Source organism: Oncorhynchus keta, chromosome 4, assembly GCF_023373465.1.
Source record: "Oncorhynchus keta strain PuntledgeMale-10-30-2019 chromosome 4, Oket_V2, whole genome shotgun sequence".
Lineage (NCBI taxonomy): Eukaryota > Metazoa > Chordata > Actinopteri > Salmoniformes > Salmonidae > Oncorhynchus > Oncorhynchus keta.
The window spans coordinates 46,153,915-46,174,154 of record NC_068424.1 but is presented as its reverse complement, the minus strand read 5'-3'; the positions used below and the strand labels follow the sequence as shown (position 1 = coordinate 46,174,154).

The 20,240-nt window shown below is 42.1% G+C and overlaps 3 protein-coding genes across 11 annotated transcripts in view; all 3 read left to right on the top strand.

The window, feature by feature from the left end:
* The window catches only part of LOC118375721 (collagen alpha-1(XXIII) chain-like), a 65,533-nt gene extending 62,017 nt beyond the window's left edge, over positions 1 to 3,516 (top strand). For 4 of the 8 annotated variants that reach the window (XM_035762335.2, XM_035762357.2, XM_035762321.2 and 1 more), the window contains 2 exons: positions 174 to 212; positions 1,119 to 3,516. In XM_035762335.2, the coding sequence (XP_035618228.2) occupies positions 174 to 212; positions 1,119 to 1,283 (204 nt within the window). In that variant the 3' untranslated portion in view covers positions 1,284 to 3,516. Of the gene's footprint in view, positions 1 to 173; positions 213 to 602 lie in introns of all 8 variants that reach the window. The other 4 variants (XM_035762380.2, XM_035762372.2, XM_035762375.2 and 1 more) reach the window with 2 other exon arrangements.
* Positions 3,517 to 4,156: 640 nt separating this feature from the next.
* LOC118375830 (guanine nucleotide-binding protein subunit beta-2-like 1) lies at positions 4,157 to 7,778 on the top strand. Its single transcript, XM_035762448.2, has 7 exons — positions 4,157 to 4,375; positions 4,979 to 5,150; positions 5,671 to 5,914; positions 6,241 to 6,351; positions 6,792 to 6,932; positions 7,224 to 7,334; positions 7,670 to 7,778. Exons 1-7 carry the CDS (start codon positions 4,267 to 4,269, stop codon positions 7,733 to 7,735), a joined length of 954 nt encoding a protein of 317 aa, XP_035618341.1. The 5' UTR covers positions 4,157 to 4,266; the 3' UTR covers positions 7,736 to 7,778.
* Positions 7,779 to 15,463: 7,685 nt separating this feature from the next.
* Positions 15,464 to 19,799, top strand: LOC118375811 (heterogeneous nuclear ribonucleoprotein A/B-like). Of its 2 annotated transcripts, XM_035762418.1 has the most exons (9): positions 15,464 to 15,613; positions 16,026 to 16,293; positions 17,128 to 17,296; positions 17,463 to 17,621; positions 17,710 to 17,841; positions 18,033 to 18,135; positions 18,286 to 18,456; positions 18,551 to 18,636; positions 19,085 to 19,799. In XM_035762418.1, the coding sequence occupies exons 2-8, from the start codon at positions 16,052 to 16,054 to the stop codon at positions 18,619 to 18,621; spliced, it is 1,047 nt and encodes a 348-aa protein (XP_035618311.1). In that variant the 5' UTR covers positions 15,464 to 15,613; positions 16,026 to 16,051; the 3' UTR covers positions 18,622 to 18,636; positions 19,085 to 19,799. The 2 variants fall into 2 exon arrangements, with proteins under 2 accessions (XP_035618311.1, XP_035618327.1); XM_035762434.1 differs by lacking the exon at positions 18,551 to 18,636.
* Positions 19,800 to 20,240: the final 441 nt, after the last annotated feature.

Here is a 20,240-nt window from a genome sequence, read left to right as displayed (position 1 = left end):
TGTACTTTGTCATGTTATTTGTATGTTTTATGTGGACCCCAGGAAGAGTAGCTGCTGCATGTGTAGTAACTAATGGGGATCCTAATAAACTAAACTAAAATGTAGTGTTTTCACCCTACATTACGTGAAACTGCCCCACTGACCATACCTGTGTCTTGTTCTCTTATCCCCAGGGGCAGGATGGACTGCCCATACCAGGATGCTGGCACAAGGTGAATGGTGGTAGATTCTAACACCCAGGGTTGCTTAATACCTGCCTGAGTAATATGTAGTACATTCATTCACAACCACATGCACTGTGATGAGGGGACATTCTCTATCAAACCAGAGCTTCGAGATAATAAACAATGAACAACGCAATGTTCATTGCCCAACTTAGATTATTTTTTTACTGTGCCAATAAGCATGTATTAAACCCAATATATAAATGTTATTGGGGTGTGAGTATGATTATAATATGTATGTTATATAATCATCGTCTTATGAGTGTGATTATAAGATGACGAGTGAAGCATGTGTTATAGAGCTGTAGTGATTTGCTAACATTAGTGTTGTTCTTGACCTGTGACCCCCACCTAATCCCTACTCTCCTTCTCTTGCAGTGATGACTAACATCAAGCATGGCCGCTGTACATATTGATATGGTATATATTGCAACTGAATACTACATCGCATTTATGTTCTTTTTTGACTTTTTATGGGAACGTTTTATATAATATATAGAGATTTTTTGTTCATTATTTTGAGTCAACAATATTAACCAGACCGCATATATCGATCGATACAGATATTTTTTGTACACATAGACTCTGGATATAAAGTAAAATGGAGTCAATGAGACACAGACATCTTTGAGAAACATCAAGACAGAGAAATAAAGCAGCAAACAGACTCCAAACCTGACGGACATACAGACATGCTGGAAAGTAGATGGATAGGGAGAGTGGTCTTACTAATGGAGTCTCGTCTGCCATATTGCTGCCTGGCCGTTCATTTTGCATGGGAGTGTGTGTGTGCTCGCGCCCCCCTGCTCAACCCCACGGATGGACAGACCCCCTGGTGTGGTAAATGGAGGAGTGTAGGTCAGTGCTCTCTTCTCCGCTCTCTGTTTTATAAAGGAGGAGAAGGACGAGGAGAGGAGGAGACAGAAACTCAAACGCAAGCGTCTCGCTCTCTCTCAGCCCAGAGGGGAGAGCAGGCCTGGAGGACAGAGGGAAGACGCGGGAGAAACAGACAGTCATGGGAGCAAAGAGGACAGACAACCTCTATTGAGAGAGTCATGAAACAGTTCCGTGCAATTCAGTTCACTGAAGAATAGTGAGATCCTGCATTATGGAAATATACCAGTAGAGGGAGACACAGAACACTACATTTACACTTTCACCTGAAGAGGAATCTCACCCATTGGCTGTTGTCGTTTTTTTACCACACTCACAGTTGGTTCTGGGCTACAGAGGCAAGAATTTTCCTATGATTACATAATAATAATAATAATATATGTCTGTGGATTCAGCCGACAGATATGATGAAAGTGTTTTTATGATATGAAGTATGACAATTTAATTTGTTGCTCTTCTTTACTTTAGTGTTTCCATTTAATAAAGTGCATGATCAACACAAGTCACAGCATTATATAAAGTAGCTTCCCCCATACCAGCACACTAAGGCAATAAGTTACTGAGGTATTTACTTTGCAAAGAACAATCTCTTAACAGTCTTTCCATGTAAAATGCCACAAGGCATCGTTTCTTTATGCAGATGGTTTTTTTTTTGTTTGTGTGCGTGGGTGACACTACCGGGAGTGATGACAAGTGTGATGTTTTATTTGATTTTGATCTCGTTCAGTTACATTTGCATTCCTGTGCATGGACGTGTTTGTATAATATACAGATGCATACTAAGTTCACTGTGTTAAATTCAACGTCAGAATTGAAGGAGCCATTTGCAGTATTAACAAATATGGAGTAATCCATCAATGAAGATGAATATGAAGTTCATTTGAATATTAAGTCACTTTGTGATTTTATATGGCATTCATCAGATGCCAAATAGAAATATCACATCAGTATTTGCTGACAGTGTTGACAGTACAGTGTTGAAGACACGTTTTATTTAAGTATTATCACTTAACCTTAGCGAAAGAGACATTTAGATGAAATACTGTTCTCTCAACAACAGTATGAATTCTTGCTGCTGACTTAAAATTGTATTGTTTGTTTTTCTTAACCAATGAGTTTAGTTATATAAGACAAGAGTTCACAGACTGAAGTACAATAATGTACCTAAAGTCGTTGATTTAATAATAGTTATACTCGTTGATCTACATTGACAAAAAGGTAAGCATTGACGGTTGGTTTCACTATACCTACTTGTTTGTTTTTTTTATACATTATCACATCATGAATGACATTTTTTCATTTTCTTCTGATTTACATATTTCTTTTCTGACTTTATGGATTGTCTTTTGGAGATGTATCTTATCGGTGCTCGATCACTCTTTCTAACTTTATGAATTCTCTTTTAGAAATCTATCTACTTGGTGCTCGATCACTCTGCGTTTCTGTTTTTCTCAAGTCTTCCTGTATGGTCCACACACAACACACACACACACACACACACACACACACACACACACACACACACACACACACACACACACACACACACACACACACACACACCTCAATTTCAATGTCAAGAGCACATGGCATATATAAGTAACTTGTCTTGTGGGTTTCACTATACCACATTTATGCTATTAAGATAAGATAATAAACAACTAGTTCATTATATTGTACTTTATTAATGTACCATTTCCAGTATTTTTAATTCACAAAGTGTTGTATTTGAAACTGGGATGTAGTGCACAATCATATTTGTTGTTTTCTTCAACCCTGTCATTTAAAGGCCCAGTGCAGTCACTGTGAAAGTGTGAACAAATGTTATCAGTGTTATTTCCTAATAGTTCCTGATTGAAAATACAATCTACACAGGACCTTTCTATTCAACAGGTTTTCATGGGCGGGAGGTTGGTAAATTGGTTAATAGACCAATATAAAGTAGACTTTAAACCTCTCCCCATTTTAATTCAAATCTATTACAGTAAGAGAATTAATTGTTACCAAGAAATTATTTGATATTGATATAAAAAAAAACGTCTGCATTGGGCCTTTGATGTTGGATATATGCAGCAATGTGTGTGGTACACTACCTTAACAAACTGGTGTTTCTCTGCAATATTACAGGTTTATTTCTTTGGCAGATATCCTCAGTTTCTCATTTTTTAAGGAATAATTGCCATCCATTGGTGACACAATGTCTCAGTACAGTTTAGCGTGTTTTATAACAAAAATATTACAGTATTAGGTCGATTTTATGAGTTTGTTTATTTGGTTGTGTATTTGGTTGTAAAAATAATTAAGCTATTTTTGTAACTGCTATCTTTATCTTTGTATTATGTTACATCTGTTCAACTCAACATGTAGACTGAAATAAACTCCATAAAATATACTGTTACCTTCTTGCACCTCTTCCGGTCATTTGTTCTTAACAATCCTCACTCATATATTAAAAATTGTAGGAAAAATAAAGTTATATAATTAAGAGGAAAATGTATTTTGCATTAGGAATAGTAGGCCTACTGAGTTATTCAGAGCAAAGGACCATAATGCATTCTGACTACAATCATTAGGCCACATTAGGCTACAATCTTGATCTGCTTGCAAACCCAAATTGACCCCCAAAAATATAGGGGATCCCACTTGAAATGTTTTCTTGCCTTTTTATTTAATCAAGGGACCCCATTTCAATATAAGGGACCCCAAGTTTGAGAACCTCTGCATTAGGCCTACTAATAATTCCTGAATGCATTAGAATGAAAGACCTGTGGCCTATTTTCATGGCCACCTATAAAGCACTTACATTTATGAAACTGTAATACAATTTTGGAATCCATTTTTGGGGATTACCACATGATTGCTACAATTATACATTTGCAATGGTCTCTTTAATCTTTCTAATAATATTATGTTTGACATGGAAGAAGAGTAAAATCCAAGTAATAATAATAATAAAAACACACGGGCATGAAAGGGTTAAAACTGTTCTTCCCAGTGTACTCCGCGCGCGATCGACCCCTCAAAGGTTCTGCATCCGGGTCTGAACTTCCTTTTTCTCTGTGCCTAAATGTGAGAGGACCTAGGGAAACCTAGCCCTCAAACTAATCTATATCCATCCTTGAAAAGGGCACACTAAAACTTCGCCGAAATGACTGAGCAGATGACAGTAAGGGGCACCCTGAAGGGGCACAATGGTTGGGTCACCCAGATCGCGACTACCCCTCAGTTTCCCGATATGATTCTGTCTGCGTCCCGAGGTAAGAGCTTCTCAGCCCGCGACAAATGGTCGGAGATATGGCTAACCCCAAGCATTTTACATTGCTAAATTGATGTGTAGCCGCGACGGCTTCAACAATGTAAATCATGAAAGTGAGCTCAATCAATGTAGGGGGAAGTCTTGCGTCAAACGCAATGTCTAGTGGACAAACTACTCTACAATTAAGTTATGTCTGAATGCTAGCCCTTGAGAACAGACGTCGCCTGCTATGCCGACACACATCCACGTGCACCGCCAAGTGGACAAAATGTTCATTAGGCTCGCAATGAGAGATGCATTTCTAGACCTGACAATTGAATTGTAACTACCATAGCATTCTATTAAAAGTTTGTTTTGAGGACGCCATGATTGTGCTTGTCTCTCGGTAATTGTTGAAGGAAACATACCGGTAGTTGGCTGGCTAACTTCCCATACTTAACGCGTCGATAGTTGGACAAGATTGCATGGCAATGCATTTTTGCTTCTGTCAATCGTCCATGTTACATTAGTTAGCTAGGCCTACCTTTGGTTGTTCAACTGCAATCTACCATTCCATACATTTATATTTTTATTTTAAATTTTATAATCAGCACTTCTCTTTCAGATAAGTCTATCATTATGTGGAAGCTGACTCGTGACGAGACCAACTATGGCATCCCCCAGCGTGCCCTGAAGGGACACTCTCACTTTGTGAGCGATGTAGTCATCTCCTCAGATGGACAGTTTGCCCTGTCCGGGTCCTGGGATGGGACACTCCGCCTGTGGGATCTCACCACGTAAGTCTAGGGTTGTGGGGTGATGTAGTACCATACAGAGGTCTAAATTGTGTGCAGGCATCTGTACATCTGATTCTGGTCTGAACTGAAGACTAGGATCAGTTGCCTCATTTTGTCCTGGGTGGTTCATTGCTGAGCTGGAACAAAAGCCTACAGACATTCTAGGACCAGAGTTATCTGCCTCTGCCAACCTGTTTACACCCCTCCAGTCATATCATGTCAGTGAGGATGAGGTTATCAATCCAACCATTTGGGTAAAGGGGGTTCACCCCTGGTCCATAAGCCCAGGAAGGAAATGTTGTAAAGTGATGAAACTTCCGGTGCCATCTGTATCCTTGTGATGATAAAGAGGCTGTTTCTGAATGCAACCTGCGCTTACCTGTGAAAGATGAGACGTGGATATCAGAATCATGTGCTGCCCTGGTTTCAATGTTGACTTGAACAACGCAATTACACCGGTTATTAGTCATCTGTAGTATGAAGATTTACACATGGACTCAACGGTTCTCTTCCTCTCCAGTGGCACCACCACCCGTCGCTTTGTGGGCCACACCAAGGACGTCCTGAGTGTGGCTTTCTCTGCTGACAACCGGCAGATCGTGTCTGGGTCTCGGGACAAGACCATCAAGCTGTGGAACACCCTGGGAGTCTGCAAGTACACCATCCAGGATGAGAGCCACTCTGAGTGGGTGTCCTGCGTGCGCTTTTCCCCCAACAGCAGCAACCCCATCATTGTCTCCTGTGGTTGGGACAAGATGGTCAAGGTATGGACAACGCTGCATACAGCACAAGTGACTCGCTAGGACAGTTGGCTGCGTAGATTATTAAATGAAGCAGAAGTATTTTTAAATGGTTTGATTACTGTAGATGTAATAAAATCAAGCTCTCTGTTGAAGTCTTTTCCTGCTTTGCCCTGTGATTACAATGTGACATAATCACCCTGAGCCTCGGCTCTGACGACAAGTCCTGCAATGATGATGGGTACAGGAACCAGGCTGCAAATGTGTTAGACATTGCACGCTTGAAATTGTTCACCTCCAGCAGGTATTTTTCTAATCAGTGTACCCTAACACATGGCCTTCCCCACTAGGTGTGGAACCTGGCCAACTGCAAGCTGAAGACTAACCACATTGGCCACACTGGCTACCTGAATACAGTGACAGTCTCTCCCGATGGCTCTCTCTGCGCGTCTGGTGGAAAGGTATGATGAAAGCACTCCTAATAAATCTATAACGTAATAGCAAATACGGTTGTCACTGTTCACCTGCAGTTTCTGCTTTTATTGAATTTGACCGGATTAGATTAAGGTCACTGGATGGGTCTGTGGTTGATGTAATAACTTGTGGCTAGTTCTTGGTGTTAAATGTGGTGTTGTGATGGAAATTCGACTGCCTTCTGTTTCACTATGATGATAAAGAGGCTGTTTCTGAACGCAACCGGCACTTTTGAAATGTAATTTAGTGTACTCAAACCTGCTTACTGAGATTTGCCATTTAGGGTTATTGTTGATGGTTCGTATCCCCGGTGAACGGCCATGGACTACACTTAATTGCATGCCCAAGTTGCCCTGCAAAGCAAGCATGTTCGTTTGCATTGTCCATTGGCTGACCTTTGCCCCTGAATCCCATTCCCCTCCCATAGGACGGTCAGGCCATGCTGTGGGACTTGAACGAGGGCAAGCACCTGTACACCCTAGACAGTGGTGACAACATAAACGCCCTCTGCTTCAGCCCCAACCGCTACTGGCTCTGTGCTGCCACCGGCCCCAGCATCAAGATCTGGGTAAGACTCCTACTCTCAGAACATCAGCACAGTTGGTTGGAAAGACTGGTGTTGTAATCTGTAATCAAACTACATTAGTCAAGGAGCAATGATGGAAAATTCCAATGCCATCTTATTTCTATGATGATAAAGAGGCTGTTTCTGAGCTCTGCTAACTGCGTCCTTTTCTGAAGCCATCTGTTGGACCTGAGAATGTGATTGTCATGTCCACATCAGAGTAGTTCCAATTTCATCACAACTCATTGTTTCTCAAAGCTATGCTCATCAGTCCCCTTCTCCCCCCCCCTTCAGGATCTAGAGGGCAAGATCATTGTGGATGAGCTGAGACAGGAGGTTATCAGCACCAACAGTAAGGCCGAGCCTCCACAGTGCACCTCTCTGGCCTGGTCTGCTGACGGACAGGTACGTCCCACAGAGCTACGCTAGAACCCTGGGTTTACTTCTAGAACAGGGTTGTGTAATTTCAGTATGCTCTCAGAAGATGGTGTCTCTGCTGGATTGTTTGTTGCCTTGCCCTGTGATTACAAAGTGACATTTATTGCCTGAGCTTTGGCTCTGATGAGAAGTCCTGCAATGATGATGGGTATAGAAACAACAGTAGTACATATTCATGCAATGTCTAGCACTTGGAGTCAAACCTAGTGGGAGCATTATACTTTAATATACTGTCAACGGCTTATTTTTTGCAATTTCTGGACATTTTCTTATTCTTCCCTTGTTTTTCTCTCTTTTAACAGACTCTGTTTGCTGGCTACACGGATAACCTGATCAGGGTGTGGCAGGTTACCATCGGAACCCGATAAGGACCTTTTCAGATTTGATGAATAAAATACAGTTTTAAATGAACTTTTTGAGTGTCTTGTTTGTTTGAATACGTTTGCACTGTGTGGCACAATTGTAATGCATATTTTGTTGACCTTTTGTTATAATTGGGTTGTGATTCTGTAATAAAGGGGTGCGACATATTTTCACATTTGAGATGTTTTGTAATTGTCAGTCAACATGTTACTGAGCTTCTGCGTTTCTCCACTTGCCGTCAAGAGGTCTAAATCTCTTGCCGTAATCTAGCAACAGTGCGAACGTCGATGGGACTGAGTAAACCTCTTTCGAAAAGGTTTGTAGCTAGGAAGCGGACACTTTATTAAACTTTGGCAGCTTTACTATGGGTCTTCCTCGTCAGCCTGTAATGTGGTAAAACGCTGTTCCATTATCAATTTGAACATGTTGCAAACGCGTTATATTCGCGTCATCAGATTTTGCGATGGCGCCGTATTACTCTGACCCAGGCGAGAGCGAACGTTATGACAAACGCGTTTAATGTTTTATTTTGCCTTTAACTAGGTAAGTCGGTTAAGAACATTCTTATTTTCCATGATTGCCTGGGAACAGTGGGTGAACTGCCTGTACAGGGGCAGAACGACATTTGTGCCTTGTCAGCTCGGGGGTTTGAATTTGTAACCTTCCGGTCCAACGCTCTAACCACTAGGCTACCCTGCCGCCCCAAATCAGACGCCCTTCGGATTTACGTGGAGAGAACTCTTGGTATTGCACAAACCTGACGCTATACACCACTGAATATATCATTCTCAGCTCTGGGTTCACTGTTACAGGTTGGTGTACAACGTTACTTCACACAGCCGTTGAACAACAAACATTCATGCATACATCGCCACTAGCCAGGTCCTGAACAGTTTGACATCAGTGGCGGTCATCTGTAAATACAAAGGGGGTGTTGCCAAAGTAGAGGCTACGACAAAAAAATGTGTGTCGTAATAAAAACGAACGATGCCAGAGTAATGAACCAAACGGAATAGATGGACATGGGCAAATTTGAATGATTGTGTGCGGCGCTTTGGTTTGATCCACAGACATCAGGAAAACTCAACGTCATCCATGTACCCTTGTCATTAATCGTGTGATCAAAACCAGCATGGTCGAATAATAAGGCAGAACAGTTGAAACTGGAATCAGTTGAATCCACATTTAATTCATTTTAAATGAGAGGCTGTAACACAACAAAATGTGGAAAAAGTCTATGGGTGTGAATACTTTGAAGGCATTGTTCCTTTCTTCAGCACTTTTTTTAATCAAATGTAAGCTATCCATTTAATGCAAGTTCAACCTGACCTATATTGCAAAGAGTACCATACACCAAGTACAACAGGTTTACATTGACATAGAAGTTGGAGGGGTTTTTACTGTAGTCAGTGTGTTATACCCCTGTGATTTTCTCTCTGATACACCCGGGTGTCTCGCTCTTTGTTCAGCTGTGATCGAGCCCATCCCCGTGGGAGAGGCATCCAAAGACTACCTGGGCAGGTTTGTGAGACCCACATTGCTCAGGGGATTCACTGAGCTCTGCAAACAGAAGCCTGTTGCCCCCTGCCTAAGTAACAGGGTGTAATGAGAAATGTGGACGTACAAATGTACTGTTGAAGGTTCATATGTTACATTTTATTTTAGTTTTTTTTTCCTGAATAAACAAATTCAGTTATTTGTGTTTTTCTCCGAAGACTTGGCTGGCTGATTGGCTGGTCAGAAATAATCCCAACAAACTTCAAATATTTGATGGTGCAACTGGGGAGGAAGCAGCATAAGCACAGAGATGGGGAAAATACCCAGCCTAGGTAGCCGATAGTCGCGCTAGATCTGCACTATCGTCTAGGATTGATGTGCCCAGTCGGCAATACATTCTTGTCACCCGTGGACTGGCTCGTACATAAAGCATCATCCATTTAGGCTGCAAATGCATCATTTTCCTCAACTAGCTTTAATGGCGGACCGTTGGTCCGAGCCGATAGCGTAGATCTAGTGCCCACTTTCGGCTAGAGAGGTACGGCCGCCTGACAACCTGCCCGCTCAAACCCATCCCCTCCCCCTTCTCCAAACCATCTCTGGAGACCTTCTCCCATTCCTTACTTCCCTCATCAACTCATCCCTGATCACTGGCTGCCTCCCCCCTGACTTCAAAATGGCCCGAGTTGCTCCCCTCCAAGAAAACAACCCTCAACTCCTCTGATGCCAAAAACTACAAACCACTGTCCTTTTATTTTCTTTCCAAAACATTTGAGTGTGCTGTCTGACCAATTTTCTCGCTATCTCACACAGAACGATCTTGACACTAACCTGTCAGGTTTCAAGATGTATCATTCAACCAAGACTGCTGTTCTATGTCACAGAGGCTCTCCGCACTTCCAAAGCTGACTCTTATGTTCTTATACTCCTTGATCTATCCGCTGCCTTCGACACCCTGAACCATCAGATCCTCCTCTCCGCCCTCTGAGGGCTGGGACGTCTCTAGCCCTCTCCTCTTTTCTCTATATACCAAGTCATTCGGCTCCATCATATCCTCACATTGTCTCTCCTATCATTGCTATGCAGACGACACAACTACTTTTCTTCTTACCCACTTCTGACACCCAGGTGGCAACACGCATCTCAAGCTCAACCTTGACAAGAGGGAGCCGCTCTTCCTCCCGGCAAGGCCTGCCCGCTAGGGTTGGGTGATATATCAAAATAATTAGAATTTATGTTTTAGCCCATTTTGGTCTCGGCTCCTTCTGTGCTGTGTGCACTGTGCACCTTCCCACTTGCACACAGAAACCAAGCACCTCCCCCTGCCACTCACAACAATGACAAAAGAGAACTTCAATCTTCTCTGACATAAACTCACTATTTGCATTTGAGGTTTGGTCCAACAAAATCGTTCATTTGCACACCGAAACGCTTAGAGACATTATTTTACTGTAATAGAACTTAACCTTTCTAACGCTACCCTTATTATGTCTCAACTCCCTAAAGGTAGAACAGAGCAGACCCTACTGAAGCGAGAGTATCAATGAACATGTTTAAAATGAATGCTCAGTTTCTGTCGCTCGCGGCATTGTGGTAACCCGAACGGCTAGCAGCATTTTAGCCACAGACCAACAGTACGTGCTAGTTGTCTAGTCTGGGTGATAAATGTGCAGTGAGTATAAAAATATTTATTTATGTAAGGAATTGGCAACTCATTCTCATTCTGAGAAATAAGCATTTTCTTGTCCAGGTAGGCCAGTTGGTTTCAATATATAAACAAATTGAACAGGCAGTTGTTCAAACACTGTTAAACAACCATCACTGACAGAGAGGCAGCTGCCTACATACAGACTTGAAATCATTGGCCACTTTAATAAATGGATCACTAGTCACTTTAATAATGTTTACATATCTTGCATTTCTCATCTCATATGTATATACTGTATTTTATACCATCTTGCATCTTGCCTATGCTGCTCGGTCATCCATATATTTATATGTACATATTCTTATTCCATCCCTTTAGATTTGTGTGTATTAGGTAGTGGTTGTGGAATTGTTATATTACTTGTTAGCTATTACTGCACAGTCGGAACTAGAAGCACAAGCATTTTGCTACACTCACATTAACATCTGCTATGTGTATCTTACCAATAAAATGTGATTTTTAAACAGTTGGAGACGGGACACGGGGGTCTATTCATAACTGTTCTACCTTGTTAGCAAAGAAATGGATCCAAGTTGGCTAGACTTTTAATGTAAAGATCAGCTGGCTACTCACTACCACGTGAGCTTGTGCTTGAGAGATTGTTTGAGACCTGTGTTCATTTTCTATGATGCCTGCTACAAGAAGTTGGTCATTATTAGTGGATGTTCTGGTTAAATTTGTAACAAAATTGCGTTTTCAGACACTTGAAAGTCAGATCAATGATTAGAGCAAAAAAAGGTTAATATATTTTGATAAAATAATTAAATGATTAGTGGGTCTTACATGCTGATCAGACCACTCGTGAGCGTGCGCAATAGGGCGCATGTTGATTTTGTCCACCCGCGCCAGACGAGATCAGGACACGCAGGTTGAAATATCTAACAAACTCTGAACAAACTATATTAATTTGGGGACAGGCTGAAAAGCATGAAACATTTATGACAATTTAGCTAGCTTGCTGTTGCTAGCTAATTTGTCCTGTGATATAATCATTGGGTTGTTATTTGACCTGAAATGCACAAGGTCCTCTACTCCGACAATTAATCCACAGATAAAAGTGTCAACTGAGTTAGTTTCTATTAATCTTTCCTTCAGGCTTCTTCTTCTTTGGACTTTATATGGCGGTTGGCAACCAACTTGAAGGTGCATTACCACCACCACCCAAGGTGGGAGAGGCAGGACTTGCTGCGTGTATAGTGTCACAAATAGAACCAAGTTCTATTTTAGCGCCTGGCTACGCAGACATGCGCAGGCAATGTGGATGCAATGATTGAATAACATGTATGTGTACATTTATTTTTCAATGCTCATGCTCGCAACACGAGCGGTGTGGTCAGCATGTTATGGTTGTGGAAGGCTTATATTTAGCTTAGGTATAATTTTACAAGCCCTGAATTCATTTGATTATTCATAACTGTTTGAAATGCAGTGTATTGACCTAATTGTGCAACAATGTTTTGTTTATATATATATCATGAATTGCCCATAGATTAAAAAAAAATTAGATATGGTTTTTAGGCCAAATCGCCCAGCCCTACTGCCCGTTCCAAGACCTCTCCATCATGGTTGACACTGCAAGTTGTCCCCCTCCAACAGTAAAAAACCTTGGCGTGACCCTGGACAACACCCTGTCCTTGTCTGAAACTATTAAAGCAGTGACTCGCACCTGCAGGTTCATGCTCAACATCTGTAGTGTACGACCCTACCTCACACAGGAAGCAGCGCAGGTCCTAATCCATGCACTTGTCATCTCCCATTTGGACTACTGCAACTCGCTGTTGGCTGGGCTCCCGGCTTGTGCCATCAAACCCTTGCAACTCCAGAATGCTGCAGCCCGCATGGTGTTCAACTTTCCCCAAGTTCTCCCATGTCATTCAGTTTCTCTGCACACTCCACTCAGGGACGGATTAAGAAATCATAGACCCTGAGGCTATTTCCCCCTTCCCATCACACCATCATTTTCTGTAAAATCCATGTACCAAGATGCAATTTGAGGCATGATAAATTTAATTTCAATTTCTAATAAAGCCATAACGTTTTCCATGCGGCATAGGTTACAGTTAAGTAGAGGTGTTTTTTGTGGTTCCACACATGGGATTTTTTTTTTTCTCCCACGGTCCGAAAAAAAAAACAGCTTTTTTAAAAACGCATGCAATTCTACGTCATTTACATGATAGAAGACATTAGCTGAATATTTTTTAATACTGCACAAATTAACAAAATGAGTGGCTACTCTGATAAACGGCGATCAATCTGGTCTTGAATTAAAACAAAAAATAGCCAAGGCCAATGAAATGACACACAGAATGTACTATATTAGGAGGCAATATTTAAGCAATAAGGCACAGGGTGGTGTGGTATATGACAAAAATACCACGGCTAAGGGCTGTTCTTATGCATGATGAAACGAGGAGTGCCTGGATACAGCCCTTAGCCGTGCTATATTGGCCATATACCACAAACCTTATTGCTATTATAAACTGGTTACCAACGTAATTAGAGCAGTAAAAATACATTTTGGTCATACCTGTGGTATACGGTCTGATATACCACAGCTGTCAGCCAATCAGCATTCAGGGCTCGACACACCCAGGTTATAAATGCATATATATCATAGGCGATTAACTAAAATTTCCAGTGCCAACTGACTCACCTAATGATGAAGCCATAGGCTACTCACGGTGATGGTCGATGCGCTTGTCATGAGCCTCAAGATGAGGTACTTTGAAAAAGAGTGCTGCTGTTAGCTACAAATTGGGAGTTGTTAATAAAAAGTGTTTGTAATGGTTCTACAGACAGATTACTCTTCTCTTTTCAGCAGTAGGCATTGACTTTCCAAACTGTACGTTTTTCCCGCAATTGTATTTTAAAATCTGCAAAAGGCAAACCTAGAGCCACAAATAACCATAGAAATATAATCCATAGATGGTATATATATACCATATATGTATTTTCCTGTCATGGTTTGGTGAATCTATGTCAAAATTGCATTGACGCTGTTCTGGCAACTTTATTTTGGTGTTTCCTTAATTTTGGCAGATGCCTGTATGTGCTTGTGATAAAACTTAATCCACAGTTATTTTTAATGAACTAAAATTATGCGCTCTGGCGTATTTTGAACATTGAGGGCGGGCTCCTGTGGTTGGATAAAAAGTCATTTAGATTAGTATTTTTTTCCTCTTGGGCACACTACAGGTGTGGACCCAGCCCCTGACTCACACAATTGACCAGTCACATTTATCTATCATGCAGTTTTTGTTTTTATTAATCAGTTACCCAATCAAGGCAGGGGCCCACCAATGAACCGTGTGGTCCCCCTACCACCTTTTCTCCCCCCATCTGATGATTGGCAGAGCGGCAGCAGACTATCTATACTCATCGAGAGCAGACTCCTGAGCCTTCCTGTGGTTGGCAGTTGCAGTGAAAATATATCAAATATACACTACATTAAACCGTGTATAATATATTCAGAATGGCGCCGGAGGAGATGGTTGCCGTTTTATGGTCTCCTAACCAATTGTGTAATTTTTTTGTGCTTTATTTGTAACGTATTTTGTGCATAATGTTTTTGGCACCCGTCTCTTATAACCGAAAAGAGTTTATACTCACCTCGTACTGGATGAAGATTTTTTCTTTAACGAGTTGGACACAAAGGATTTACTTCAGACACCCGACAAGGCCCTAAAAATGGTCAGACTCCAGCCACCCTAGTCATAGAATGTTCTCTCTGCTACCGCACGGCAAGTGGTACCGGAGCTTCAAGTCTAGATCCAAAAGGCTTAACAGCTTCTACCCCCAAGCCATAAGACTCCTGAAAAGCTAATCAAATGGCTACCCAAACTATTTGTATTGCCGTCCACCCCACCCCGACATTGACTCTGTGCCGGTACCCCCTGTACAGTTTATAGCCTCACTACTGTTATTTTACAGCTGCTCTTTAATCATTTTTTACTTACTTATTTTTCTTAGCTGCATTGTTGGTTATGGGCTTGTAAGTAAGCATTTCACTGTAAGGTCTACACTGTAAGGTATACCTGTTGTATTCGGCACATGTGACAAATACGATTTGATTTGATATACTGTATATATACTTATTTGTTTTTCATGGCTTTTAGGCCCCCCACGGCATGGGCCAAGGGGCTTCAGCCCCAGTAAGCCCCTGCATTATTCTGGCCCTGACTCCACTGGCTTCCAGTCCAAGCTTGCATCCACTACAAGACCATGGTACTTGCCTATGGAGCAGCGAGAGGAACTGCCCCTCCCTACTTTCAGGCTATGCTCAAACCCAACACCCCAACCCGAGCACTCCGTTCTGCCACCTCTGGTCTCTTGGCCACAGCTCCCCCTCCCCTCATTTTGTTTGATTGTTTTGTAGTTTGCAGACTGGTTTCTTCAAGAATGTACCTAAAATAATAAAATGTACTGCAAGTTCTTACGTGTAGTGGGCGTGTACACTGAATCGGGGTACATAATTGGCCATGACCATGATAGACAGCTTTGGGGATCAAATCAGAGGCCCCTAAATGAAAGGTCGTTTTTTGTTTAACGGGTACTATAAAACCAACCACGAGTTGGCGTTGTATGGGAGAATCCATCTTGGAGAGTATTTTCTGATTGTGTGATCACTAAGAGGCTTTAGGGGATTATTTTCCATCTATTCATCTTATTTTGTATTTGTGTAAGTACCATAAGAATAACTATTTTCGTTATTTCGGTGTCAGGTATAAATGTGGCTGTAATATTTGAGTAGTAAAACAGCTCGCATGGCCTTCGCATTACGTAACGGAGTGGTGTGGTTCATGCTAACGGTTTATCCGCGTGATACAGTTACATTGACGATATTTGGTTGTTACATTCAGTCCGTGGAAAAAAAAAAAGATTTTGTTATACCCTCATTCGATGAGTCGATTGCCATGTCTCGCTGTCATTCCGGGAACATTGTCTCCCATACCTTTACAAAAAACCAATGTTGCCAGCCAAAATGGTGGGGGAGTGTAATTCACTGGCATAGCATAAATGGCGAAGCATGTACGGCGTGTGGGTTACATAACTGTGCAGGTCCTTTGGTAACAATGTTTCATTTTGTGCAGGAAAAGGGGACCCTAACAATTACAAAATGTCTGACACCGAGCAACAGTTTATGGAAACATCAGAAAACGGCCACGAAGGCGAGGATGATTTTAACGGCGCAAAGACAGCCGATGAAACGGAAGAGACCGAGACCCTGAATAAAGGCGAGGAAGAGACCGAAGCCTGCATAGAAGACGAGGCGGCAGTAGAGGGAGAAGATTCGCAAAATGGTGCCACTGAAGGCGAAGGCGGACAGATCAACGCCAGCAAAGGCGAGGAGGATGCAGGGTGAGTACAGAAATGTTTTCGATCTCGGCAGAGTGTTAGTGGATTGTATCGCTCCTTTGTTCGGTCTGGCTTTGTTGGCGCCATGTGGGGAGCGAGGGGGGCACTTCCAGCAGCGATTAAATGTAACACAATCGCCGGAGAGGGAGTATCTTTTTGCAGGGCTAGGTTGTTTATTCTGTTTAGGGCACACACCGGACTTTCTGGTCAGATATTTGGGGTTTGATGTCGTTTTGGCCATACAGTAGTAGGCCCAGCCGATCTTCAACAATAATGGCCACTGATTTGTGGAGTACTAGATTCAGCCGCGGGGACAATTTTTGCTTTTCGGAGCGGTTGGCAAGGGGGCCAGAACGTAATTACAAATTTATGGACTGCAAAAAGGTCAAAACAAATAAATATATTGTAACGACCCTGGGTTTTTAAGCGCGGAAATCGACTCTGCCGCACGAGCATGCTTTTGCGGCACAGTCGATAGCGCGCCGGACCTCGGGCTGCTGTTCCATTACAATATATGTGTGTTGTTGACTAAAACATAATTTCAAACCTTGATTATATTTCTATACGATTATGTTTGGGAACAGATCTCTTACATCAATCACTTGAAGCTGGTCTCCTTGTTTTAGTCGTATGTCTAACAATGGAATATTCACCCACCCAACAAAAAGATATGAACATTTTCTCTCAGCATTTGGGGGGACAAATAAAACCAACCACAGGCCAGATTCGTCCCACTGGCTGCCAGTTGGGGAACCCTATACTATTGTTCTCCAACACTTTTAGAGCGGTTGTTACCCAACCATCATATTTAGTCAGTTATCCTTTTTTCTTTGCTAGGAAAATGTTTGTTGGAGGACTTAGCTGGGACACAAGTAAGAAAGATCTTAAAGATTATTTCTCTAAATTCGGTGAAGTGACGGACTGCACCATAAAGATGGACCAGCAGACAGGCCGGTCAAGAGGCTTTGGCTTTATTCTATTCAAAGAAGCAGTCAGTGTAGACAAGGTAAGAGAACATGTTTTTGGGGTTTGTTACTTTCATCTAAGAACTGTAATGCATATTGAATGTCAGTGTTCCCATGTGGAATATTACAACTTGGCAACATCCATGCAGTACTACAACTATTTGCTATTCTTCATTCTCTGGCTGCTTTTTCTTTCTTTCTGTCTAGGTTTTGGAACAGAAGGAACACCGACTTGACGGACGACAGATCGACCCCAAGAAGGCCATGGCTATGAAGAAGGAGCCCGTAAAGAAAATCTTTGTTGGTGGCCTCAACCCAGACACAGACAAGGAAGTTATCCAGGAGTACTTTGGAACCTTTGGCGAGGTACAGTATCAACATCTATCTCTGGGGGTAACACTGACTTAGTGGTAAGGTGGTGTTTTAACAGTAATTATTTTCCTTTGATCTGCAGATCGAGACAATCGAGCTTCCACAGGACCCAAAGACGGAAAAGAGAAGGGGGTTCGTGTTCATCACGTATAAGGATGAAACTCCTGTCAAAAAAGTGTTAGAAAAGAAATTCCATAACGTCAGTGGAAGCAAGGTAACAATTGTAATGCAGTCAATGCATTGCAGAGTTGTGATTTCCTCCTCCTTTCAAATTAAGCTTTAGATTTCTGTATATAACAAATTCTGTGGTTACTTCAGGTAACATCTAACCCTCACATTGCAGTGGGTGTGGCAAAGGTTTTTCCCATGTCAAACTTAAGTCTTCATGTTACTGATCTGTTCCAGTGTGAGATTAAAATAGCACAGCCCAAAGAGGTGTACCAGCAGCAGCAATATGGCGGCCGTGGCGGTGGCAGTGGAGGTGGTGGAAGAGGCAGGGGCCGTGGAGGTGAGTATCTACACAAAACACACTGTGTGTATTTAACCTGACGAAACGGGTTCTAAAATAGGCTCCTCTCACCCCAGTCCCAAGATCAAAGTGGTTGCTTATATAACTCTGCTCTATGTGCTTCTAATCACTGTAACGTAATCTTTTCAGGTCAGGGCCAGAATTGGAACCAAGGTGGCGGATACAACAACTACTGGAACCAGGGCTATGGGAACCAGGGCTACGGCTACGGTGGACAGCAAGGCTACGGCGGATATGGAGGCTATGGCAACTACGACTACTCCGCTGGATACTATGGCTATGGGGGTGGCTACGACTACAGTAAGCGATAACTACCCAGAAACGCAAATGTGAGAAACTTTGTTGGTCCTTGTCGTACGGAAGACACTCAGTCCCTTTCTTTCTTGTCCTCCAGACCAGGGCAATGCAGGCTATGGGAAAACTCCAAGACGTGGAGGCCACCAGAGTAGCTACAAGCCATACTGATCACATGTAGTGCAGGTATGCATTTTTGCATCATCTATGGTGAAATGACAATCTAGCTGTAACCATTTGTGCCCTTTGACTCCAAAATTTCTCCCATCTAGTCTGATCCCATTCAAACGTTTGTTAACGGGGGGGGAAGTGGGTGGGGAGGGTCTGCAATTCATTAATAATGGTCTCATTCCATGTGCCAACCATTTTAAGATGCATCCCTACAAACACTACTTGATCAATAAGGGTTGAGGTGGTGGTTGACCCAGTATAAGCATTAGGGCCTTTGCGATGGGGTGCTAGGTATGGCAGCTAGGTGTCATGTCCCCTTTGACGTTCTCCCCACTCCGAGTGTTCATTTTTAATAGAAGTATACAACTGTTAAGTCATTCATAAACATCATGGTGTCCATGTGTAATACAAAATGCCATTTGGTTATGCTCAGTAACTGTAAGCACCATGTTTCTCTCTTAAGGTCTTAAGTAAATCAGAAAAAAGAAACCCATGGTCCGGCCACAGCGAACATGGGCTTTGGCTTTTCCTTTGGAGTTGGCAGAAATTTGGACTCATGCTCCATATGTACAGATCAAGTGAGGAACTGGGGAAGCAAATGTCACTTTTCCACCTTTTTATTTTTTATTTTATATGGTTTTGTCCATTTACATTTCCAGAGATGGAAGTGTTATTTTTACTGTACTTTTTGGTACCTTTTTGAATCTAATGTATTGTGTGGTTGTATTTTACATGTCTACTGGATTTGCCAACAAACCGGAGCAGAGCTTTCAGAAGCTTTTGAAATAAAACAATTACCTTTTTTTGTTATTTCTAGGATTAGTAAAACATTTTCCCGTGCTGAGTGTTTGACGCGAGTTGCATGGCTTCAGATGTGGGGTGAGGTGAAATAAGAGATTTAAAATCTAATCAAAGGTTTCATTGTAAGCTTGTCTAGTGAATGCTTGCATTTGGCTAGTAGACGAGGACAACCAGCATTAGTTTTTTGGCTTTTAAGGAGGTCCCCCCTGATCTTCTCTGTAATTTTTTAAAAAGTGGCTTTACTAGTGTTACATACGATACAGTACAACTGAGCGCAAGCCTGTTAATGTAAGTAGAGGGCCTTCCCTTTCTCTCTGGAAACTCATTCCTCTAGTGTCTTGGGCAAATTGGTAGAAATAAACTTTTGGTTTATATTACACGTGGATCCTTTTGTTATCATTTATAAACCCTCCCCCTAATGCTGTTTTGGTTACTGTTAACTGCTTTGTACTGTTAAATGGGTTACTTGTCCTGTCTTGGGGTAAGGTTAAAATCGTGCCATACAGATGGATGCCTCTCTGGGATACGGTGGCAGATACTTTGCTGGCAGAGGGATAACTGGCTCAGTCAATGGGTTGAAAGCTGTGCTACGTAGCCTCCGCATCATTTTACTTTTCCGAGCTAGCTGATCTTACCCCACTATGGATCTGACGTTGAACTACAGTATTTGGTATGTTTTTATAAGTGGATAAGTCAAGGTAATAACTGTAGTCCTCTGGTAAGTGCACGCCCACCCCCATCGTCTGTCATCTATACAGTCATGTGTACAAAGTCACTGTTGCCATGCAATGTTGCAGTTATCAAGATCAGCTGGAAGT

What these genes read in the sequence shown, in the direction of transcription:
- LOC118375811 (XM_035762418.1), top strand. Translation starts at nt 16,052, where the DNA reads ATGTCTGACACCGAGCAACAGTTTATGGAAACATCAGAAAACGGCCAC. An exon ending in ACTTTGGAACCTTTGGCGAG is followed by an intron (nt 17,622 to 17,709) that starts GTACAGTATCAA and finishes TTTGATCTGCAG; the next exon opens with ATCGAGACAATCGAGCTTCC. An exon ending in AAGAGGCAGGGGCCGTGGAG is followed by an intron (nt 18,136 to 18,285) that starts GTGAGTATCTAC and finishes TAATCTTTTCAG; the next exon opens with GTCAGGGCCAGAATTGGAAC.
- LOC118375830 (XM_035762448.2), top strand. Translation starts at nt 4,267, where the DNA reads ATGACTGAGCAGATGACAGTAAGGGGCACCCTGAAGGGGCACAATGGT. An exon ending in GATTCTGTCTGCGTCCCGAG is followed by an intron (nt 4,376 to 4,978) that starts GTAAGAGCTTCT and finishes CTTCTCTTTCAG; the next exon opens with ATAAGTCTATCATTATGTGG. An exon ending in TCTGCGCGTCTGGTGGAAAG is followed by an intron (nt 6,352 to 6,791) that starts GTATGATGAAAG and finishes CCCCTCCCATAG; the next exon opens with GACGGTCAGGCCATGCTGTG.